This window comes from Haliotis rubra, unplaced genomic scaffold, assembly GCF_003918875.1.
Source record: "Haliotis rubra isolate DU_JTF1 unplaced genomic scaffold, ASM391887v1 Scf633, whole genome shotgun sequence".
Taxonomy (NCBI): domain Eukaryota; kingdom Metazoa; phylum Mollusca; class Gastropoda; order Lepetellida; family Haliotidae; genus Haliotis; species Haliotis rubra.
The window spans coordinates 171,308-197,591 of NW_025767339.1; the positions used below are offsets into that span (position 1 = coordinate 171,308).

Consider the following 26,284-nt stretch of genomic DNA (forward strand, 5'->3'; position numbering starts at 1 on the left):
TCTAGCAATCTATCACGGAGAAGAGTTGATTTCTGTGAAGATCTATGCAACGCCGTTGATTAATTAATATAGCGGCGTTTTGTGTTGTAAATAGCCTGTGCAATTGACAGCGTAGGCTTATAGGCGGCATATGGCATACAGTTGATAGACAACTTATGCGATGTCTTGAAACGGACTGACGAGTAGCTATATATGGCCAAGTGGCTAATATATGGAGACCTTGGAGGACAATTCCTCGGTGGGCGCCCGGAGACTTAGTGAAGCTCTCGGAAGATATCCATTCTAGATTTCCTGTGTGAGGTAGATTTGGAGCCACTTAGCCAGCGACCTTAAGCGAAGGTATCGAATCAAGAGCCCGATCAGTATATATATATATATATATGAAGCGCTTGCCTTGAAACGACCTCTGTGTTCAACAGGAGTGGTAGTGAGTGAGTGTTTTGTTTTCGCCGCACTCAGCAATATGTGGGGTCGGTGAAAGCTACTCCTCCGTGGCGTCCCTTGTAACTGGTGAGGCTCTAGCTCCTTGTGCCGGGAGGTGGCCTGGGACTTCATAGCGAAGTGTCTAGAATCCGATCAATATATGGCGTTAGCTTCATACGGGGTGTGGTTCTTGCTGGTTCTGCATAGAGTAGAGCCGAGTAGATCATCCTATCATCTTCAGAAGTGGTCCTGCGAAATCTGGTGATAAAAATCTCATTGATGGGTTCTAGATCTATTAATGCCAGAACATGCGCCTCTGGCGTTTGAACTATTATGGCTTTATGGTAGGCTGTGTCCACATACTGTGGCACCGCGGCAATCGAAGTCGTCGGAGGTAAGGTGATGGCGTCTGCCTCGTCTTCCTTTATCAGGTATGTCTGCGCCCGAGGTTGCCACTCTTGGAAGGTGAAGAGAGATCTAGGTTGTTTACCATCAATATATCGTATCTCAGCGTCTGAAAATGATACCTCCATCATTTTCTATCCCAACGCTCGCTGATGAGATGTTGCTGCTCTTCTGATGGTGGACTGTGTATTTCTATCTCTATGTCGGGTGACGCTCGGGGAGAGCTGACTGTAGACTTGTGTGCAGACTTGTGTGGTGACCTGTGAGACGATCGACGTGGTGATCTGCGTCTATGGGTTGACCTTCTCGGAGACCTGTGAGGAGAATGTTGATAGCTTCGCGAAGCTCTTGTGTAGTCAGGTGTCCTTCGCGGGCTCCTGTCGTCGTCGGTCCTGGGAATGGCGATTTGACCTTGAAGGCTTCCGTGAGGTCTGATGGTCTGAGTCGCATCTAAGGATGGCTTGAGGCGGAGGTGATGATCTATCCGTAGCCGAAGGCCTTTGCGAAGAAGGCTGTACATCGGGTCGCCGTGGAGGTGGTCTGCGACTTCCTTCGTGAAGGTGCTAACCTCGTGGCTGTTACGCTGATGGGGGTGCCTCTGGGGTGTCGTCTGCGTTGGAACCTTCGAAGAGCTCCAGGCCTAGGGCTGGCTGCTTCCCAGTCTGTAGTGGCCCTCCATCATGATCATGATTTGCCGCAACAGTTCATCTGGGATGGTCTGCGAGGAATTAGTCGGTGCCCTCTCTGCGATGTTAGCGGCGGAGCCCTCAGTGTAGAGACCTCAGGCTGCATGGCGATCTCTGCTGATGTCACTGTAGCTGTCTCCGGTCGCTTCTTGTGGCGTACGTCGGGGATGATGATCGGCTGATCATCGTAGAGGCCCAGTTCAGCGGCTGGAACAATCTCGGTTGAGAAAGTCCTAGTAGACTTCGTTGAATTCCCCTCAGAGGTCCACGCTGCCCTGGGGGTGCGAAGTCTGCGTTGAGTGTTGGTAGCGACGGGACCCTCAGGAAGATCATAGAATATCAGCGTTGGTACATCAGGCTGTATGTTGATCTGCGCTGACATCACTGTTGTCGACATCGGGTCATTCTTTTGATGTACATCAGGTATGATGATGGCTGATCATCATACAGGCCCAAATCGGCGACGGGAACAATCTCTCGGCTGAGAAAGTTCAAGTAGACTTCGTTGATTTCCTCTCAGAGGTCGCGATGAGATGCAGTAGAAACCCTCTAGTCTTAGAAGCTGCGGCGATGGGATGTCTGGGGAAGCAGGGGGCTTCTTGAGGCGGACGGTTCGATCCCACGCCTCTCCACCACTCTAAGCATGAACACCAGAGGCGGGAGGGTGTCGACCAACAGCAGTAGACTGGCGAGGGGTTCAGGTGTATCAGTCATGGCTAGACTCTGCATGCAGCGACCTATCTGCTGCGGCGTCTCAAACGCATAAGTAATTATTTATTAAAGGCAGAAATGGATAAATTAGTACGCCAACTGCAACGCATTGAATAAAATGAACATGGCGCAGTACAACTAGGGCATACTAAATGCGGATCAGCAGCAGAATAAAAGCGTAATCTGCAACAGAACAGAATTTTTATCAACGTAATCCACTGAAACAAACACGGCGTCCGTGAATAAACAGTAGAAACCGCGACTAAATATCAATATATAATTGTTGAAGGATACTAGCTAAACCTCTATAGATGTCTATCACGAGGTAACTAACTAAATATAATCAAAGGATATAGTGTGTCGGGAGACACAGGTGCTCTCACGTCCAGCTCACTGGGCGAAGAAGGAGAGAGTGAGGCACATGGGTGGAGGTGGCGCCCTCGTTCCCGAGCTTGTGGAAGGGAGGTAACTCGTGCTGAGTACTAATTAGTGATTTTACATTGAAGGGAGCTTCAATTAGGGAGATACAAGTGTTCCACTATGTTCGCAAGAAGAAGAAGACAAGCAAAAAGAGCATGAGTCAGGATAAGGAAAAATAATAAAAAATCTGTACATGTCAAGCTGTACTTCCACACAGATGTTGAATTGTTCCAAATGTCAGGAGTTGAACAATAGTTGTATTTAATATAGCACATATATACTGACAGAAATACAGAGCAGAAAGACGATTTTGACTGACTGAATGAGTTTGGTTTTACGCCGCTTTTAGCAATATTCCAGCAACATCACGGCGGGGGACACCTGAAATGGGCTTCACACATTGTACCCATGTGGGGATTCGAGCCAACGCTTAACCACTAGGCTACCCCACCGCCCTAGATGATTTTGAAATGTCAATAAGTGATTATTTACATCAACAGTTATTCCCATATCATTTTACTGTCAAAAGTCTTTCAAAGTTGAAACGGCTAGAAAATAAACCCAGCTAGAATGACCCTCTTTATATATCTAGCAACTTTAGTAACCAATAATTCCCATTATTGCCAGCAAAACACAGTATGAGGAAAAGTCATTTGGATTAAACCCTTCATAATCGTCTATTCTCAGACTTCATCCAAGATTTGGTGGCTGGCCAATGATTACAGTCTACACAATGGAAGTCGGGATTCACTGGGTGCTGAGAGCCCTTGAGAGGGTTGCTGGTCTAGTTCGAACTCCATAAGCTTTCAAATTGTTTGCTGCACAAAAAGCCCAACCTTAATGTTTTTCATTGCAAACTGCAGAGCCCAATTGTAAGCACAGATCAAATTTAAGATCCCTTCCAAGTCATGTGTACTTACATTTGAAGACGATGTTACACGGATGACGGAAGTTGGAAGACCATAAGGAATCGTCATTCTTCAGCTGGGGGTGAAAATAATATAATATCATTTGAGAAAAACATTCAAATAGAATACTTTTTATGGAGTGAGTGAGGACGATTTTAAGCCGCTTTTAGCAATATCACGGTGGGGTACACCAGAAATAGGCTTCACACATTGTACCCATGGGGCGAATCAAACCCTGGATTTGGCGTAACGAGCAAAAGCTTTAACCACTAGTCTACCCTACCGCCCCAATTTTGACAGAAAACAATTTCCAAATTTGGTAACAGAAATTCTCCATCAAAGCTGACAAAGGAAGATTTGAGTTGCAGTACTGGTTTCACAAACCACAGGCCAAACTGAATCTGTAATAGCAGCTCATGAAATTAGCCAAACCCCAGCCAGACATCTCAGGGCTGGTAACTGCAAATACCAGACCAGTTACCAAGATATGGGGAATTACCCAGATGTATGGAATATCTAAAAAACTTTTACCAGACCATCAGGCTGGCTAGCTGTAAATTTAGACCGTCCGTCAGAAATCTAGTCCTTCCCAGGCGGTCGGACGGGCCTTATTTCATACACTGGTATTAGACTACCAGAAGTTGTGAAACCATCCTGCCTTGGCCTCAACTCACCTTCCACTGTAGAGAGCTGATCTCGAATACTCTGTAGAACTCATCCAGAGTTATCCCCCCTGTCTTGCTTGTGTTCAAACTCTTGAACATCAAGTAGTAGTCCCGTGTTTCTGGAATAAAAGCGTTGATCATCAACATCTGTATTATCATGGTAAATGGCACTCTAACAATGGCTGGTACAGATTCATAACGTGAGGTTTAATAGGGTTAGACATTGTGCTCAAGATTGCCTTCACACAGCAACATGCAAGCACAATTATGGCTATGGCTGTTTGTACTTGTCGGAACCTGGGTCCAAGAAGATACCATGCTACAGTCATAACATAAGTAAACAATTCAGACAGTGTTTTCAAGGCCACATGCCAGGCTGCAACATGTACTAGGGTTCGAACATCAACCAGGCTTCAAACAATGACCGTCTGCTCTCATCTGACAGATGCCTCACCAACGAAAACAGCGAGTAATAAATAAAAGACAGACGGGAGGTATTAGTGTTTCAATTGTGATTGCAAAGTCTAATCTTTAATGAGGACAATAACTGGGCATCTGCCATTGCCTTGATTTTTCCACTGAAAATCAACATGACAGACATGATACATACAGGTTTCTTCCTTTTTATTTAATTCTAGTGTGTTTCACAGACAACAGGTAAACAATTTCATTACTGACAGTGTTTTCATCAAGGATATGTGTCAGGCAACAACATGTACAATGTTTTAACATCATCTAGGGTTCAAACACTGACCGTCTGCTCCTGTCAGATGCTTTATTCACAGAAACAATGTGCAGTACAGACAGATTGGTATGGTATGTTATAGTATTCATAATGAGGCTAAATTACCAGCCATCTGCCCATTGCCTTGATTGGTACATTAAAAATCAGCATGACAGATGTGATATGTAGGAGTATGTTCCTTCATTCCTATTTCACTCCTAGAGTCTTTCATAGAGTAACTGTAAACAATTTCATTTTACTCAGATCTTGTGAAAAACAACTCAGCAACTGACATTGATCATATCTGAAAAAACTCGCTACCATAAGAGATATCATTCGGTTGATATCAATCCCTTTCTCCAAGGACTATCTCTGAGGAGATATCATTGCAATGAAATTGCATCACAATGATCTGAAGATCACTGGGAGGTGAGGTGAAATTGGGTTTAACGTCGTGCTTGAGAATATTTCGGCCATATATGACCATCGCAGCATGCTTGTATGTAAAAGGTGCAGCTGTTTGTACTAGCCCAGACTGAAGCTGGTTTTATAGTGCTAGGCCCACTGAGATACCACGCAGTGAAGCATGAATACCCCACTCAGACACAGGTATACTGACCCTGTTTCCACTCAGTCCTTGTTGTACCCATTAATGCCGAAGCCAGGCAGGGACCCTCAACAAGTACCACATTTTAACGCCTCTTGCAAGGATGTGATTAGATCGAACCGCTGACGTCTTGCCGGTGGACGCTTCTAACCACTACACCATTAGAGGCGGTCTTACAACTGAAGTTGTTTCTTGGTATTTTATAGTTTAGTTTAGCTTTTTTATGAACATAATGAACTGTTCATTTTAATGTATTTCCACAGAAGAGTCATTGTTGTCATAATGGCAATGGCAAATTTCACTATTGATAAGTTTTTAACAGTTGTACTAATTCCTAACTCCTTCAGGGGCCGTTCATAATTTTGGGAATTTTGTACAACTAATACCTCTGTCAGTGAGAGTGGTTAACTGTGACTTTTTTTCACTCAACAAGCTGATACTACTAATTATTTACAAAGACTGACAAAAGATTTGGGATGAGGTTCATTGTTGAGTGTGTTGAAACTTTTCATAACAACAATATCAATTCTTGTCAATGAAAGTTTGAAGTTGACTTGTGTTCATAGAGACGAAGAAAGATTTTTCAGTATAAGGGTCACAGGCCCTTGTACATTTCGTAACAAACAATAAATTCATACAACATGGTGGTGGGGGTAAGAAAGGTGTACAAATGAAGGGCATACTATCACGATAATGAGGAATGAATACATAAAGTTTCTCTGACATGTTTTGAGCACTTAATAACTTTGAATCTTCACAAATGAGTGCATACATAACCATGTCTTGTTTTGAAGACGTTTGGGGTATTTATAGAAAACATACTTTAATGAAACATAAAACCTTATGTCGTGTTCATTATCAAAAGACACTCAGTGAGCTTCTCTTTCACCCTGTTCTACATCCTCACTTCCACCCTGTTCTACATCCTCACTTCACCCTGTTCTACATCCTCACTCAGTGAACTTCTCCTTTCCTGTTCTACATCCTCACTGCCACCATGTTCATCCCTCCACTTCCTCTACATTCACTTCACCCTGTTCTACATCCTCACTTCCACCCTGTTCCACCTGTGTCCTCCACCTACATCCTCACTTCCACCTGTTCCCACCATCCATCCTCCATCTCTGTTCTACATCCTCACTTCCACCCTGTTCTACATCCTCACTTCCACCCTGTCCTCCATTCTGTTCCTCACTTCACCCTGTTCTACATCCTCACTTCCATCCTCTCCACCCTGTTCTACATCCTCACTTCACCCTGTTCTACACCCTGTTCTCCATCCTCACTTCCACTGTTCCATCTCACTTCCACCCTGTATCCACATCCCTACATCCCTCACTTCCACCCTGTTCCACCTACATTCTCACTCCTCACTTCACTTCCCCTGTTCTACATCCTCACTTCCACCCTGTTCTACATCCCTCACTTCACCCCCTCTGTTCTACATCCTCACTTCACCCTGTTCTACATCCTCACTCACCCACCCTGTTCACCCTGTTCTACATCCTGTTCCACTTCACCCTGTTCTACATCCTCACTTCACCCTGTTCTACATCCTCACTTCACCCTGTTCTACATCCTCACTTCACCCTGTTCTACATCCTCACTTCACCCTGTTCTACCTCCTCTACATCCTCACTTCACCCTGTTCTACATCCTCACTTCCACCCTGTTCTACATCCTCACTTCACCCTGTTCTACATCCTCACTTCACCCTGTTCTACACATCCCACCCTCTACATCCTCACCCTGTTCTACATCCTCACTTCCACCCTGTTCTACATCCTCACTTTCCACCCTGTTCTACATCCTCACTTCACCCTGTTCTACATCCTCCTTCACCCTGTTCACATCCTGTTCTACATCCTCACCCCTGTTCTACATCCTCCCTGTTCTACATCCTCACTTCACCCTGTTCTACATCCTCACTTCCACCCTCTACACTTCACCCTGTTCTACATCCTCACTTCACCCTGTTCTACATCCTCACCCTGTTCTACATCCTCACTTCCACCCTGTTCTACATCCTCACTTCACCCTGTTCTACATCCTCACTTCCACCCTGTTCTACATCCTCACTTCACTTCCACCCTGTTCTACATCCTCACTTCATCCCCCTGTTCTACATCATCCTCACTTCACCCTCACCCTGTTCTACATCCTCACTTCCACCCTGTTCTACATCCTCACCTCACCCTGTTCTACATCCTCCTTCCACCTGTTCTACATCCTCACCCTGTTCTACATCCTCACTTCACCCTCACTTCACCCTGTTCTCATCCTCCTTGTTCTACATCCTCACTTCCACCCTGTTCTGTTCCTACATCCTCACTCCACTCACCTCGTTTTGGTCGGAAGAACCTCATCATTCCAACAAAATGTCTCACGCTCAACGTGGAACAGTTCTGAAAAACAGACATAAGTGTTTGAGTTTGAACCAGACAAACCAGTGATTCATATTAAGAGCAATATCCTTTTAATATCAACAAGAAGACAAAGTCATCGATAATCCCCGCAACGGCAAAATACTCTTTATGAATATGTCTACTAGTTATGATTACGTCAAATGTTTTGGAGTGTATACAGCAAAGTGGAAGGAGAGTATGGAAAGGTTTTAAGATCTGCTCCAGAAAGGAGCACTACCACCAAATTCAGTTGAAGCCTAACTTGTTGCCATGGAAATACAACAAGATGACATCCTCATAGTCACAGCTTACATCGTGTTTCCATGGAAACCACAAAAAATAAAATTCATATCTGGGTCTAACTCCCAAAAGGCACATCTAGGGATCATGCTTGATATGTGTACCAAGTTTGATGACGCTAGCATGTATAATTTAGGAGATCTGCTCCAGACAAGATGACATCTTCATAGCCAAAACCTAAGTCATGTTTCCATTGAAACCACAAAAAATAAAATTCATACCTGGGTCTAACCCCCAAAAGGCACATCTAGGGATCATGCTTGACATATGTACCTAGTTTGATGAAGCTAAGCAGTATAGTTTAGGAGATATGCTTCGGACAAAGTGTGACAGATGCACAGACGAAGTTGCGGGGGATAATAACATTCCTTAATATACGAAGGGACAAAAACTTTCAGCAGTACCTGTTTGGTTGTGACCAGCTTGAACGCATGTTGACATCCTTCTCTTTTGTGGAAGAACAGAGACCGGATCTTGACTTTCTCCAGATTCAGGAAGGTGTCGTACACGACAGCCAACAGCTGAGGAGAAAGAAGCACATTGTAACACATGACTATATATCAATGTTACCTCATTACCATACTTCCCATGGCAATCATGCTCCCTAATTTATCGCCTTCTGACCAACTTATATCTATATCTGTAAGTAATCTTTATAAGCCGAAAACTTACGACGACAGTCTGGAATGTCTTGTGCTTATTGGATACTATTAGAAAATAAGTTTCAGTTTTATGACGTTTAAACTAAGTCAGTTCTCTAATGAGAGAGTGAGTTTAGTTTTATGCTGCTTTTAGTAATATTCCAGCAATATAATGGTGGGGGACACCAGAAATAGGCTTCACACATTGTACCCATGTGGGCAATTTAACCCGGGTCTCTGTCGTGACGAGCAAATGCTTTAACCACTAGGCTACCCCACCGCCCCTACAGTTCTCTAATACAGTGAGATCCCAGATACCCAGACCCGAAATATCCGGAAACCTCGCCTTCCTGGTCAATTTTCATAAAAAAAACCTCTTACGTTATAAAAGTGACTGTCTATAATGGATATGCGGTTTCCGTTCCCGGACGGTAAATTTTACAAACCAACCGGTTAAATCAACACAAAATTGACTCACTTATCCGCACGAAGCTTTGATCTTCCGCTGACCATGTGAAGTGAAGCGCGAGTGTCCCATGTGTTTTGACACAAGACAAGGTCTGCTAATCCGGATTAATGATATCGATCAGCAGGGTGTTGGTGGTGATCAGTAGGCCTATCTGACACTGAGTGAATTGTAATTGGCAAATCAAAACGACCATGCTGTTTTGGAATTATTAAAATCTAAATATTTTAGATATTTAAATACTTACCTTACCATAGGTCTTATGCATATTACCTCAAGCTCCGCTTGAAGAGATCAGACAGTCGTTGATTCGCCATTCTCTAGAACGGCCACCTCGTGTATCGACGAGTGTACAGGCAACGGAAGTGACGTGATCTCCCCTCCCGCGAAAGCGAAGGTCCGAAGAGCCCAGAGAGGGGAGGAGCATCCAGCGTTGGGAGGGAGTTACCGCCCTATGGTAAGGTAAGTATTTAAATATCTAAAATATTTAGATTTTAATAAATTTTTAACTTACCTTACCATAGGTCTTATGCATATGGATTCGACAGTAGGGACGGCGGTGTCAGGCTCCAGAGGACCGTCCCAAGAAAAACCCACATGCCAAGGGAAAACCAGAAGAAACTACTGAATCGGCAGACTGTCGGAGAGCCTGGAACCGGAGACAGATAGTAACTAAAGGCAACCCTAAGGAAAACAAATATACCCAAGGTGTAAGTTAACCTGAAGACCAGAAGGTAAAGAAAAAGTTACCTAATGGTGGGGCCAGGGTGAGTTGCTGAGCAACCACCAGTGGACCAAACGATTGAAGACCTTCCACGTCCTCGATGGCCAAATCCCGCAGGTAATGACTAGCGAAGACAGTAGAAGACTTCCAAAAACAACCCTCCATGATGGCTGGAACGGTGCAGTTTCTGTGGAGAGCCATGGTGGATGCCAGAGCCCTAATCTCGTGCGGATTATTGGCTGTAGGATGAGGCAGATCTTGGCGCATCGTAGGCGGTCAGGATGGTAGTCGCGGAGCCAGAGCGCAAGCGTATTCTTATTAACTTCACCTTTGGCCACAGAAGACAACGGGATGAACAATCTCTTCTGAGACTGCCTCCTGGAAGATGACTTGGCAATATATATCTTAAGTGCCCTCACGGACACAGCAGCTGTTCCTCAGCGTGAGGTCCTAGAATGGAAGACAAAGGAGGGATGGAGAAGATCCTATCCGGTTGTCCCGGCAGCTGGTTCTTAGCCCACGAAATCCCAAAGCAGTCCGAGATGAACAAGACCGTGCGTGACTGCTCAAAAGCGCACCCTGGTGACATCCAATGCGTGGATCTCACTAACCCTAGCCGCTGTGGCCAGGGCCAGAGAAAGGCTGTCTTCCTGGAGAGGTTCTCAAATGAAGCCGTGTCCAAGGGCTCATAAGGGGACCTCTCTGATGCCTAAGAACGGCGTTAAGGTCCCAAGCAGGAGGGGCCGGGCTTTGCCTTCTGGTCCTCCAGCTTACGCGCTTTGAGGGCGGCGATGAGTTCCGGCACCTTGCAAATCTTTTGTCGCACTTGACGCCAGAACAGAGTTAAGAGCCGATAAATAAGTACCTATAGTGTTGCCCTTGAGCGCCCGGGACTTCGAAGAAAAGAAGGAACTCTGCTATAAACTGAGGAGAAGCTTTCAACGGGTCCTTGGACTTCTGTGCACAAAACTTCTCAAAAGAAACCCACTTATCATCATAGAGTGATCTTGTGGAGACTCGATGAGCACGAGCAATAACCTTGGCGACACCCGTGGAGAAGCCCTTGGCCTTCAGCGCCTTTTGCAGATGATCCAACCGCACAGATGAAACCGAGTCGGATCGGGATGCCACTGTCGACTGTGGGGATGCCTGAGCAGGTGAGGCCAGTCTGGTAACTGTTGCTGACTGCTTTCGGTGAGATGGCGCAGATCTGGGAACCAGGCGCGACCAAAAGCAGACGAATCGTCTCTGTCCGCTTGACCTTTGCTATTACCGCTGGCAACAGAACTGGTGGTGGAAAGGCGTACACGTCCAGACCCTCCCACGACAAGGACATGGCGTCGACTGTCCATGCCGCCGGATCTGGAATCGGAGACACGTACAACGGAAGTTGTGTGTTGAAGCGAGTCGCAAACAGGTCGATCAGAGGGCGGCCATGACTGTGACAAAGAAGTTTGAAAGCTTCTGGATGTAGCATCCACTCTGTTGGAGACGGTTTGCCCGGCCTTGAGAGAGCGTCTGCCAAAACGTTCTTGCACCCTGGGATGTGCGGGCTCTGGCGCTGATGCCATTGTTGTCCAGGAGACTGGCCAGCTGGAAAGTCTGCTCCAACAACTGTTTGGACCTGGTCGTTCCCTGATTGTGAATCAACCACACCACCGTATTAGGAATTGTCCGGCCGCTATCAGGAGCCTGGTGTTCCGCAACAGAGGCACCCAGTGTCGAACGGCTAAAATGACTGCTTGCAGCTCAAGTTGTTGATGTGCCAACTTAGCTCGGGGCGGACGACAGCCCGAGGTGGTCTGTAATCGCGCAGGTGTGCACCCCAACCTTGAAGAGACGCATCTACCGAACAGTTCGTGATCGTGAACAAACTCTGTCAAAGGAGACTCCTGCGCCAGGCGTTCGACTCGACAGATCCACCAGGAGGTAAGCGTGGAGATGCAGGGGCAAAGGAACCCTCAACTGAAGGTCGATCGCCTGGATGTAAGGCAACAGGAAAGCTGTAGCGGCCGAAGCATCAACCGACCTCTGGCGTCAAGTCCTGGGCTGAGGTGGGGAGACCTAAGAGGACTGCCCCTCCCTGAGCACGAGCGGCTGAGATAGACCTCGGTTGGCGAAACTGACAATCTTTCTCCAGCGATCCGGCGGAATCCTGACAAGGTGCATGTCGTCAGGAATAAGCCTCCTATAGCGTCAGTTCCTGGGGACGGCTCCAGGTGGGATTTGTCTGTGTTGATAATCCATCCCAGTTGCTGCAAAGAGATGAATGGCAAAGTGCATCTGTTTTGCGAAGCAACTGAGGGTCGAGTGGTTCATGAGACAGTCGTCTATATAAAGTCGAAATCGATGCCCCTGAGATGGAGGAACCGGGTGATCGGCCGAGTAATCGGTAAAAGCCCCAGGGCTGTGGAAATGCCTAAAGCGGAAGCACTTTCCACTGGTAGTGGGACCCGTTGAAAAGAACCTCAGGTACTTCCTGTGACGGTGGTGAATGGGCACATGCAGGTAGGCATCCTGAAGGTCGAGGCTGGCCAACCAGACCCTGGGCGAAAAGCTTGGCTCGTAGCTGTTCCAGGGACACCATGCGAGGAAGTGGCGGTTCGAAGATAAAGGTGGTTGAAAACTGCCATGTTGTGAATCATGCGTAGTTTCACTGAGTCCTTCTTGGGAACCAGGAAGATTGGTGAATAGAACCCTGGGGACTGTTGGGGGTCTAGCACTGTCTCTATAGCTTGTTTGCGTAACAGAGTGTGAATGCTGTCTGCTAGCAGTAACTGTTGGTCTGGAGCATACACACGTGACTGGGGCGTTGTAGTCAGAGGCGGCGACACTGCGATTGGCAGCTTGTAACCGGTGTTGAGAATGTTGGTGACAAAGCGGGTCTTCCAGGATTGTCCAGTTGGGCCAGAAGATCCCCAGTCTCCGCCTACTGGAGTAGGACAAACCGACACGACTGGGGCGCGGAGGTCCCAGTCGTGTTGGTGCTTAACTTCAGCGACCCGAAGTAAGAGCCTCCCCCTACCCTGCGGGGGTCGAAGGGTCCCGGGGCCGAGTCCTGCTGGCGGGCGCTGAAAAACAGGTTCGGACCTGCCACGGCCCGTCCTCTGCCAGAGGCATCGCCCGATCGAGTCTCTTCGGGGCGTAGCGGCGCTTCCCTCTACCCCTTGTAGATGATCTGCCCTGAAAGGCCGAACTCAATGCCGAGCGTAGAAAAAAGAAACCTCCCGTATTGGTAAGCTCTGCGTGTTCCCTTATACACCTCGAATACGCGTCATTAAAGAGGAAAGCGAGGCGCAAAAGGGGCTCTTAACAGTTTCCTTTTAAACTCTTCCTGCCAGAACAGGGCTCCAGGAAACCCATCCGCCCGAACAACAGTTGTCATGGCCAAAGCCGCCCGAGTCGCCAGCAAATCATGCAACACCTTACCCTGCCATTGAAACAGGGTGGTAAAGATGTTCTAACCTTGACGCGTTGTCTTCCGTCAAATCCCAAGCTGCAGCCGAAGTTGCAGAGGCCAACGCTGATACAGGCTTCAACATCCGCTTGAGCTCTGCATCAATGGCCAACATCTTGGAGTCCTGCACTCGGTAAGATGACTGTGGGGAACCCGATAAGCGCTTGAGGGATTCATCCAAACGAAATCCAAACTATGTATCTTGTAGTCCCCTTTGCGTGACTTAGGAGCCTTAATAGTGGTATTGAGAGACAAAGTAGCAAAATCAGCGTCCAAAGAAGCCACAGCATCGGCCACCATCGGGTGAGGCGGGAGGAGTAACTCCGGAGAAGACCGAATAGCCTTCGGGTCGGCCGAACCTGAAGAGGGAGAAGGACAATCCGGCAGTCTGTCGGCAATCCAGTCGAACACAGCAGAGAGAGGGAGGTAGGTGCCCCCATCATCATCATCCTCTTGCACGAACAATCCAGTCGAACACAGCAGAGAGAGGGAGGTAGGTGCCCCCATCATCATCATCGCCTCCCACGCATCGGTGACCGTGGCCTCTCCCTATCCTTGGAGCGTCTGCAGGAGAGACCTTAGAGTCAGACCGACGGACGGCTAAGAGAAGTATCGAACTAAGGCGAGGACTCCTAGACCGATGATGCTGCCGAGGGAGACCTGGAGCGAACGTCGAGAGCGATGGGAGCGCTTCGGCGTCCTGGCGTCGGGGAGCGCTCTTCCATTAACTGGCGTTGTAGGTCCTCCTCTCTAGACACCGCGTAGCCTTCCTGGGGATCACGGTGAGTCTACCAAAAAGCGTCGGAGGAGCTGGTGCTGGCGTCGGTACAGGCGTCGGCGTCAGCATGAAGCGTCGGCATAGGCATAAGCGTCGGCGTAGGCATCGGCGTTGGTTGAAGCAACAAGCCAGCAACAGGAGAATCAAGTGCCACAGGTGTCGCGCGCGCAGGGACAAAGCTGTAAACAGCGGCTGGAGCGGTGCTAAGCTTAGGCTCCGGCAGCTGCCCGGCAAAAGAGCGTCGGGCAACTTCTGAACACCTCGGATCGCGACAAAGCGTCCGGGTGGGATGGGTCAACAAAGGCGTCAGACTGGCGGCTTTGGCGTCAAGCAAGCAGTAGGCGCAGGGGTGGGCGGCTGATCTATCACAGGAGAAGCGTCCGATCGGGCGTCTGACGGGGAAGACCCGAGGAGTCCACAGAAGAAACAGGGGAAGACATTTTCCTCTTCCGTTGTGACAAAGCGTTTCTTCTTGGCGCTGAGGTAGGCCTTGAAAATCTCGCGACGGACAGCCCGAATTACAAAGTGACAGCGCTTCGTCAATGGAACAGGCAACAGTCGCACGAATCACAGGCACCAGGGGTGAGTGATTTTAAACAAGAAGTGTATAAACAAGAAGTGTATGCGCGCTACCGTTCAAACACCTACATTATTGTGCATGTTTAAACTTGATCACTGGGAAACGTGTGCACAGCTGATTGCTATTTCCGGCTCAAATACACACGGTAATCTTAATGCCCAGCAAAAACAACTTAGAACTTAAAAGGTAAATAATCTTGTCTAGTGATGTTAATTGCAAATTTGACGTCTCTTCTGACAAAGTTGTCTTCTGTTTGTTCACGCTAGGTGATGTGATGTTGTTTTCTTACCCCTGGAAAAAAGTTTGACGAAAGCGTAACTCATAAAGATTTGCCGACCCCCTTCTACAGACTACATTTTTTATCTTCAAAATTCGGCTTATAGATGGAAGTATACGGTAAGCCAGGACGGCAGAAATGCAGATATCCGGATATTCAGTTATCTGGACGATTTACGTAAAAAATGAATGTGTCCAGATATCAGGGGTCTCACTGTACTTGATTTAACGTGTGCATGGATGTGACACCTGTGTGATAAATGTCCCTGTTGTCAGTACTCTTTGTGCCAAGGCCACGAATTGTGAGACTTCTCAAGTTTTTTGTGTGAAATAGACATGGTACTATCTGTTGTCTCATGTATGATACATAAAATGAAGACATTTCTTAATGTCTAAGCTAGCTCTCACAGCTGGGACTTCCTCATCAATGAGTCAACAGAGCACAGTATAACTGATGGTGTTGTCAGCTTATACTCAGTATTAGTGTTGGGAATTGGTTCAAATCTCATAATTGATGATTGGTTCATTACTACGATCAATCATCGAAAATAATTGGTTAGCATCATTTATGAAATTTGTTAATGCACATAAAAATAAGGAAAAAAACATGTAGTTCTTTTAGGGTTTTTTGGGGCAAAATTTCACATCTTTAAATGATGACTAGTATGTTGGGAACATAAATTTCTTGTAATCTTAAAGATAAATTCAATCATGACTTGAAACGAGATTGCAGTGCTTACGAAATGTAACAGACAAAACCAACCATGTGAAAAATATTGTTAATGAAAACAAGTGTTACAGAATTGTTTATGTTCGATTATGAGATATTATGATCGATTGCTTAGTCGTTTAGTCACTAGGACCAATCTTCGATTATTTCAATTAATTGGACCACCACTACTGAGTATACCCATTATATTCCATAGTGCATCATTAAACTGGTTTAAATCTTAACTGGTTTAAATCAATGTCCCAAATCTATCTAACACTGACCAGGTTCATGACGAAGTAGAGTTCCAGTGAGAGATACACGATGAAGAACAGGCTGTAAAACGGTGATGTTGCGTACGCAGGCATCATGACATCGGGGAAGCTGCAGAAACAGTCGATGACTCGGTCAGTGATATGAAAACTATACTCACACCAGTCTTCTGCTAGCATGAGACTATTTATTCCGACGAGGACAAGACGAAATTCAATGATGTTGGTACTCATTGACAAGTAACATTTGAGGGCTGGAGTTCTGACCCAGTTTCAATGCTCCAATTTTCCAACAAACTTGAACTTAATATAACTGACCAATACTGTAAATGTAGTCATGGTACAAATAATGTTATGAGAAGCATAGCAATAGTTGTTTAATAAACTGGGCTCTGGACCTCAAGAGTTAGTAAGCTTTTACGCCATTTTCAGCAATATTCCAGCAATATCACGATGGGGGAACAACAGAAATGGGCTTCACACATTGTACCCATGGGGGAATTGAACCCGGGTCTTCAATGTGACGAGCAGACGCTTTAACCACTAGACTACCCCACTGCCCCCTGGATCTCAGGAACTAGTGGTCGATAGAATGAGCATTGATTGACAACATCTACAGGTAACAGGGCTTGATTTAAGAGATGTTAACCTACTTGCACCAGGTGCAATATAAGATAAAAACCTAGTTGCACCAGCCAAATTCCAGTTGCAACGTAGTGTGTTGAAACGTCAGAGGTTTCAGTGCACGTAAACATATTTCCATTATGTAGTACCCATGAAACCATAGCAACACAGAGACACAGCTGATCCCTGTTTACAAGAGCTGTCATAGCCGAGACGTGTCTATAAATAACAATGTTTCAGTGCCATGGCTATTCATAGTTTAGAAGAAAGATGAACTGACATATTTATGCTTATAATGTTAGATTTATTGTTGATTTATTTCTAAAAAATTGACTTGCACTAATAACTAGGTTGCACTTTGTAATATTGGGTTGCACCAGTGCAAGTAACAAAGCACTAAATTGAGCCCATGTAACCATGGTAACACTATCACTAGCTAAAAGCTGAATAGTTCCAATCTTTGTGAGGTGAGGTGAGGTGAAATTGGGTTTAACGTCGTGCTTGAGAATATTTCGCTCATATGACGACGTGCATGCATGTGTATGTGTATGTGCGGCTGCTTGTACTAGCCCAGACTTAAGCTGGTTTTATAGTGCTAGCCCACTGAGATACCATGCCGCAGTGAAGCATGAATACCCCACTCAGACACAGTATACTGACTCCGAGCCGACCAGTCCTTGTTGTATCCAATAATGCCGGGCGCCAGGCAGGGACCAACAACTACCATATTTTAGCGTCTTTTGGTATGACGCAGCCGGGGATGCAACCCGCGACCTTCCACACTCCGGGCGGACGCTCTAACCACTACACCACGGAGGCGGTCTCCAATCTTTGTAGTCATAGGAGGTATCATCAACTAATGTTTTGTCAGCATGTAAGGTGAAGGATGAGAGTGCACACTCACTTGGCTGTTGTGAGAAGGATGAACAAACTGACGAAGCTGTCTTGAATAGTTTGGAAATACTGAAACAGACAGACAATTTCAGGCTGAAACAAACAGTGACACGATCATGTTCTCACAGGAAACATGACATGAAAACATTTACTGTGTAGATTGTTGAACAACACATTCAACAATGTCCACTCTTACAAAAAACACAGGTTGCTAAGGACCTATTGTAACCATGACGCTAAATGATGTTAAACCACATATCCTTGCCTGTCCTTCAGATATATGATATATGATATATTCATGCTAACAGCAAAACCAAAACTATTACATCAACGTGTTACAGTAAACTGGGGGTTTAATTATCAATTTAAACAACATTTACGTTACATCTGAATGTGTCAACTTCTTGTGGAAGAATGAAAGAAATCCTGAAACATAAGCATACATGTATATAGTAGTGTTGAGAGATCAAGGATGGTAAGGGAGGTTACTCTTGTAATCTTAACTAAACCCAGCAAATCATGGTGTGTTTAAGGAAGGCCCTGCCCCACAACATGTTTCACAAAGCTCTCGTAAGCATAAAATCTTGTAACATTCCTTGTAGCATTCCTACCCCCTATAGAGTAACACTGACTTACGATAGTCGTAGCGCGACGAGAGTTTTGTAAAACGGGGCCCAGGCTTGTAAGTTTTCAGACCCAATAACAACAGAGACATTATAACTATCGCAACATAACCATGGTGGCACATCAGTGATCCTGATTGAGACACTATCGTAGCTGTACATGGCGGAATTAAACACACAAGGTATATACTCACACTGTTGTTATCTATCTGAGACAGCAGGTAGAAGCCTGAAGCAACAAGAAAACAAATTTAAAGCTCATACAAACATTTGTGTAAAATTTAGTTTCCTAGTATCTCATTCCATTTCATATTTCCCTGTTTAGCCATATACATGTATATAAGTTATTAGACTGACTGATTGAGTTTTAGTTTTACGTCGCTTTTAGCAATATTCCAGCAATATCACGGCGGGGGACACCAGAAATAGGCTTAACACATTGTACCCATGTGGGGAATCGAACCTGGGTCTTCGGCGTGACGAGCCAACGCTTTAACTACTAGGCTACCCCACCGCCCATAAGTTATTACAGATAGTTATGTGGTATAACGGTTAATGGTAACAGATAGTTACCTTGTGGCACATAACATAACAGTGACCCTGATCAGTGACATATAAGTCAGACCATCAAGTTACCATGTTTGGTGGTACAGTCTTCCCTCGCAATAACGCTCTTCGCTATACCGTAGATTTGCTTAAACCGTGGGGTAATCTGTGTATCCCATGAAAAAATTTGCCCAGCAATCACACATCTTCACGTCATCGGCAATAGCATATAACAAATCCGCTGTTGAGCTCAGGTTAATCACGTTGTAAACTAGCGAAATTCAGTGCTGATTGTAATGAACGGTGTGTATCGTACATATCCATGGTTTTTCAGATGTTTAAAACATTCAGGGTTTTCTTTAATAATCAAACAAACAGCAGAACATCGTAATAACTTATATAAATATTTTTACTATGATTATGATGGGTACAATGTCCAATAGCATTTAAGTTAGTTACCTCTTCTAGGGTGTAATAAGAGATACATACCCTGTTATAACAAATAGTAGATTTCAATGTATAGATGCAGATGCACATAGTCACTGTCAGTTTCAGTGTGTTTTAGTACTGGGACGGGTCCAAATATTTAACCCAGGTACCACACCCACTATTATCCTACCCTTCCCTGATACCCGTTAGGTTAATTCCTGACATCAAATTTGTAAGAAATGGCAATTTATTGTTCAGCTCGGACGCTAAAATTTTGAGTTTTTCAATATTTTAACCATGTATTATATTTGAAACAGGTGACTGTAAATTATGTCTAAATCTTCCAAGACAATACAACCTTTTAATGACTGGTGTCGACATATGTACTAATGTAGGCTGTCAACATAATTGAAGACATTGGGTGCAATGTTTTATGAGATATCGCTTTACATGAGTTTGAACAGTGGTCAAAGTGTCATGGTGACCTTGAAAATAAGGGTAAGGTCACCCAAACTGAATGGTGTCCGCATAGTCCCCAAATGTAGGCTGTCACCAAATTTGAAGACATTGGGTACGACAGTACATGAGATATGGTGTTTACAAGAATCGGGATGTACGTACGCTGCTGGTTACATAGTCCCCATTTCCGGCAGGGGACAACTATGTTACAACATATGTTTACCGTCTGGAGGACATAACAGATGTTTACCCAGGATTGAGAAGATGAGCATGAAGAAGAGGAGGAGGAATATCATATCTAAGATGGGCGGCATCGACTGAAGCACCTGTCTGGAGATTCTGTCAACAGAAACACATGGTCAGGGATCACAGGGAGAATCAGACCATTTGGAGAGTAAACCTTCTTTTCATGCTTCAAACTTTAAAATCTCAGGTGAGATGGTATTGTTGTTGACAAGTTTGTCAGCATGAAGTTGAAGGAAAGACGAAAGTCGTATAGGTTTTACAGGGCTCCAGATAATTTTTCAACATCAGGAGTACGTACTGCTTATTTTTTCAATATAGGAGTACTGGAAAACCTTAAGAGTACATTTTGAGTACTGAATGGAATTTAATGGCGGATCAGTAATCTTGTGTTTCGTTTCATATATGCACCACAACATAGCTACTCTTGTGTAAAAAGGTCAATAAACAATAAAACAATATTTTTTCAGATAAATACGTCTGTAAATGATTCTATGACCGTGCAGCATTGGTGTGGTGCGTATCTGCTACATTTTCTAAAATATTTCCTACCGTATTGTGCATATTTTATATCCGTACATACGCCGATACTGCCCTTATCTGGAGCCCTGGTTTTAGATGTCTACTGTTTTGCTGACACTACGATGACAATCAGGAAGGAACAGGATTTACACCCATAAGCAAAAGTTTCGGGCATGCCAAAGGGACATAACTCTGTAAGGTCCCCATCTGCCCTGCATGAATATCCTATATAATTTACAAGAACACTGTGAAAGTTAGCCCAATAAACCAGCTATCAGACAGTGGTCACTGCAGGTCACAGTGGACACGATTAGATCACAACACAATTACTGACCTCCTGACCCCTCGGCAGTAATGTGAGTGGATAAGGAAGAGAGGTCGAAGGGCACGGGTGACCCGGAAGTGGTTGGTCTGCCTAACCAGCACCACGATGGCCTCGACGCCCATGATGAACAGTGTTGTAGCCTGCAGACATAAAACTAGTTGTTAGGAAACAATCATAAGTGCATAAACAGACCTGTTACAATGAGTTAAAAATGTCTCCCACTAATACAAGAGCTACATGTCATTATTAGTAAAGGTCAAATCTAGATTTGTCACATTTCAGTTTCTGGTGAAACCACTAACCTTGATGACGGTCCTCTTGTGACGGAGACACGTCCTCCAGCCCAGCCATTTAATTCTGATTCCCAGGTCCAGACTCAGAATGAGCAGGCCAAGAAGTTCCAGAGATCCGTGGACCTGGAAACAAGCACCTCATCACCATATAGTAAATATATTATCCCCATGCCATCCGGCACTGCATTTTCCCAGTATACATTTATCTTCAACAATATAAAAATGTAATTTTCTGAATAAAATTGATATTTTATACTTATCCTGACTCATGCTATTTGCTTGTCTTCTTCTTCTTGCGAACACAGTGGAACACTTGTATCTCCCAATTGAAGTTCCCTTCAATGTAAAATCACTAATTAGTACTCACCACGAGTTATCTTTCCCCTCGAAAGAGCGGGAACGAGGGCGCCACCTCTCACCATGTGCCTCACTCTCTCCTTTTATAGCGAGCCCAACACTTGAATTTACAGGGAAATCCAAAGTGTTATGTGGGGAGGACGGGAGGGCTTACCTCATGAGTCAGGATAAGTATAAAATATCAATTTTATTCAGAAAATTACATATTTTTCCTTATCCTGACTCATGCTATTTGCTTGTAGAATCCGACGGATACGGAGGTGGGAATATATAATACTTTGGATTTGGATAATTAGTGATTTTGAACTGTAATGACTGTAATAACCCTTATGGGAACTTCATAAAGGCACTGAATTGATGAATTCCTGCTGCTAACTTATCAGCTGCCATACATGGGTTATTACAATATAATTATATGATAAAAGTATATACAACATTAATACAAAGCTTAAGACTAATAGACTTAAGTTGTTAATATGATAGCATAAACTCCTTCGAGTTTATTAGCTAATATACTTTTATGAAGTAACCAAAGTACTAAGCTTAAGATATGAATAAACTTAAGCTATATGAGTATAGTACTGTGCTTAAGATATAATTTAACTTAAGCTATATAATAGCAAAAACTCCGTAGAGTTTGTTAGCTAATACATTTTAAAATGTGACCATAATACTGAGCTTAAGATATGATGAAACTTAAGCTAAATATATATAATAGCAAAACTCCTTAGAGTTGTTAGCTAATATATTGTATGATATAACAACCATAGTACTGAGCTTAAGATAATAAAATGAACTTAAGCAAAATATATATAGCATGTAGCTATTTAGTACTGTTATAAGATAAGTATAAAATCTGTAAGATTGACTTATCTTCTCCGAGGAACTGTCAACTGTTGAGCGAGGACCATGGGACCGAAATGGTGGATACCTGAGATGTCCTCGGTGGTGATATCTCTCAGATAGTGGTTGGCAAACACCATATCGGATCTCCAGAAACAACCCTCCATTATGGTATTCAAAGAGCAGTTGCCGTGTAGAGCAAGTGTAGATGCTAGCTCTAATTTCATGAGGATTAGATGCTCTTGGAGGGGTCGAGTCCTGCAGCCTTGTAAGGCACGTAGTATGACAGTTCTGATCCAAATGGAGATAGTAGTGCGTGAGACTTCCGTCTGCATGTAGCTGTAGATAGAGGGATAAATAATCTCTTGAATATTGCTCTCCTCTGTTTGGATCGGTGGAGATATATTTTCAGTGCTCTTACTGGGCATAGTGATAGATCCATCGTATCATGAGGTCCAAGTATAGATGAGAGAGCTGGGACGTGGAATAATCTGTCTGGTTGACCTGGCAATTGGTTCTTGGCTATAAAATCCCAGCGTAGTCCCAGATGAACGATGTTATGAATATCATCAAAGCGTGTTCTCTCGTAATCCAATGCGTGAATCTCTGACATCCTGGCAGCCGTAGCTAGAGATAACAGGAACAATGTTTTCTGAGTCAGTGATTCAAACGATGTAGATTCTAACGGTTCATAAGCCTCACTTGTGAGGTGTTGGAGCACTATATTTAGATCCCAAGCTGGAGCGTGAAACTTCCGTTTTTGATCCTCCAATCGGAATGCTCGTAGCAAAGCGAGTAACTCTGGGGTTTTGGTTAGCTTGACGCCCGTTCTCATAGTTATGACAGAGCTTATTGCTGCAAGATAAGTGGACAAAGTTGAGCCTTTTAGATTCTTAGTCTGACGTAGATAACATAAGTAGTCCGCCACTTGAGGATGAGTAGCATATCTGGCTGTAAATCCTTTCTTTGCAGCATAATTGACAAAACTGTGCCATTTGTCATCGTTATAAGTTGCGAGTTGAGTTCGCGCAGGGCAAAGCGTGACTGCTTTTTGCCGCTCTGGCTGAATAACCTCTCTTATTCAGACATGCCTTGATACAATCCATGCGTGAAGTTGGAATACTTCTGGCTTTCTCCAATGCGCTTGTTTGGTGTCGCGGATGTATCAACAGATTCGAGCACTCTGGAAGTTGTAGAATTGGTTGTCCGATTTCTTGAATAAGAGTTGGAAACCACGTTCTCTAAGCTGGCCAGTAGTAGCGACCAAAATCAGATGGAGGCTCTGCGTTTGACTGATTTTCAGTAAGACTTGTGGGATTAACGCTGGTGGGTGGGAAAGCGTCTGGCGTTGAGTCCCTCCACGATATGCTTAGTCGTCCGTTGCCCATGCTAGTGGGTCTGGAACTGGCGATCTGAGCGTTGTCAGTTGTTTGTTGAATCAGTGGCGAATAGGTCTACTAGTGGAGATCCTATTTCCTTGATTATTTGAGTGAATATCTCTGTGTGGAGCATCCATTCTGTCTAAGGTAGGTGTGCCGAGAGAGAGCGTCTGCTAATACATTCTTTGCTCCTGGAATGTGGCAAGCTCTGACATGTATGTTTAGATTGTCGATTAGATCGAATAATCGGAAACATAGAGACAGTAGGTTCGGTGACCTTGTTGAGCCTTGTTTGTTCACATAAAAGCGCCACTGTCGAATTGTCTGTGTGAATCATCAACTGGCGTTCTGTAGTAGGTTGCTCCAGTGACTTATGGCGTTTATGACTGCTTGCATCTCTAGCAGATTTATGTGTAACTTGCTCTCTTGATTGCTCCATAGGCCTGACGCTGTCCTGTTGGCAAGGTGGGCTCCCCAACCTTGTAGTGGCGCAGCGTCACGAGAGATGTGTTTCGATTCGGCTCTATTAAGGAGGCGCCCTCACGCAAACATTCAATCTCTTGGTCCACCAAAGTAGATGAGGTTTGGCGTGATCTGGTAGACTGAGCGGTAGAGGGTCTTGAGATGCGCATTGATGAGGACTTGTAGCGGACGTGGTGAAGTCTGCCTCTGACTGTCAAGTCTTGAGCTGATGTGAGTAGTCCCAATAGGCTCTGCCACTGTCGTAGTGGTAGAGGGAGAGTAAGGCTTGTGGGATTAACTGTTGGATCTTGATCCATCTGTCCTCGGGACTACTATATACGATTCTGGGCTGTTAGAAATCGTATACCTAGAAATTACAGATCTTGCGTTGGTTCTAGGTCTGACTTGAGTAGATTTACTAACCATCCTAGTTGAGTTAGTAACTTGATTATAAAGTTCAGCTGTAGTCTGAGACGCTGTGGATCTGGATCCACTTGTATCCCGTCGTCTAGGTAAAAGCGCTGCGAAGACCTTGACGATGTAGGTATGAGACAATAGGTTTTCGTCACTCTTGTGAATACCCAAGGGGCCGATGAGATTCCAAAGGGAAGTACTTTCCATTGGTAATGTATTCCGTCTAGGATAAATCTTAGATATTTCCTTGAACTTGGATGAATCGGAATGTGTAGATATCGTCTTGCAAATCTATGCTGGCCATGTAATCTCTGGGACGAATTAAGTACCGAAGTTGCGGTAAGTGTATCATGCGAAACGCTGGCGGTTTGCTTAGATAGTCTCTGTTGAAGATGCTCATGTTGTATATGAGACGAAACTTTTCCTTGGAATTTTTCTTGGGCACTAGGAAAACTGGGGAGTAGAAACCTGGTACAATGTTTCGCTGATCCAGAACTTCTAAGGCCTGTTTGTTTAAAAGAGTAGCTACCGTTTCTCTTAACATTGGTAGTTGTGCCGGTTGGAAGTCGAACCTTGGAGGGATGACTGTCAACGGAGGTATGGCCTTGAGTTGTATTTGATATCCGTGCTGTAGGATGTTGGATACATAAGGATCTTGTAGGAATCCCCAGTTTTCCCAGTGCAGCTGAAGGCGTCCACCCACTTGAGAAGGTTGTACTGGAACGGCTGGGGGTGGAAGACTCCAGTCGATCCGAACCTGTATTTCATCGTTTAAAAGCGCGGAAACCTCTGGATGACCTGCCTCTTGCTGATCCTCCTCTGAAATTGCTGTATGGGCGACGAAAAGATTCCTTGGGACCTTTTGCTGTAGCCAATTTCTTGTCCCGTGCTTTCTGTAGTCCAGAGAATTTAGACTTGCCAGAGTATCTCAAGGATGTTTGCTTAATGACATTAGCTAACGTATCCATGGACTTGATCATAAGCACCTCTCTAGAGTCCTTAGACACCTCTTTGGAGACCTTGTCTATGTTACCACCAAAGAGCAAAGGTGATGACCACGGGGCAGCGTAGAGGGATTCCGTAAATTGATTACCCCAATTGCAGGAGGCTAGTAGACCCTGACGACGAGCCATGGTAGTAGCTGCAGTAAGTGCTGACAAGTGATCTGTAAGGAACTGTTGGTCTCTTTTCTGCATGAGTAGAGCCGAGTAGATCATCCTATCTTCTTCCTCTGTAGAATCTTTGAACTTGGTGATGAGGGTTTCATTGACAGTTCTAGATCTATTCAATCCAAAAAACATTCTCCTAGAAATGGTATCCAACTGGGCTAGTTTGCGATCGTCTATTCTGTAATTCCTGGACTTGGCATCGCTGATTAACTTCTGATTAAGTTCTCATCAATATCTTGAGCCTTGAAAAAGGAGTCCATATTGTGGCCTGCAAACTTCTTGGCGTTGAAAACCGGGAAATGTGTTGACTGAAACTTCGTAGATTTGGTAAAGACTGTATCCAGATTAGCTGGAACCGCTGCTATTGGGTCAATAGGAGGTAAGGAGATAGTGTCCGCATCATCTTCCTTCATCAAATAAGTATGAACTGAGTTCTCGTTCTTAGACGGGGAAGTAAGTTCCAATCCATTCACCATCCAGTATCTAATTTCTGCATCCGAGAATACGATACCTCCTTCCTCTTCTGACGTAGGATCACATATAAT

The 26,284-nt window shown here is 44.8% G+C and overlaps 1 protein-coding gene across 1 annotated transcript in view; it reads right to left on the reverse strand.

The window, feature by feature from the left end:
* The window catches only part of LOC124256644 (two pore calcium channel protein 1-like), a 65,389-nt gene that overhangs the window by 30,581 nt on the left and 8,524 nt on the right, over window positions 1–26,284 (reverse strand). The window contains 10 exon segments of the mRNA XM_046690619.1: window positions 3,566–3,629; window positions 4,228–4,337; window positions 7,891–7,954; window positions 8,659–8,775; window positions 16,170–16,269; window positions 17,686–17,744; window positions 18,493–18,527; window positions 19,983–20,071; window positions 20,832–20,962; window positions 21,125–21,238. Of these exon segments, the coding sequence (XP_046546575.1) occupies window positions 3,566–3,629; window positions 4,228–4,337; window positions 7,891–7,954; window positions 8,659–8,775; window positions 16,170–16,269; window positions 17,686–17,744; window positions 18,493–18,527; window positions 19,983–20,071; window positions 20,832–20,962; window positions 21,125–21,238 (883 nt within the window).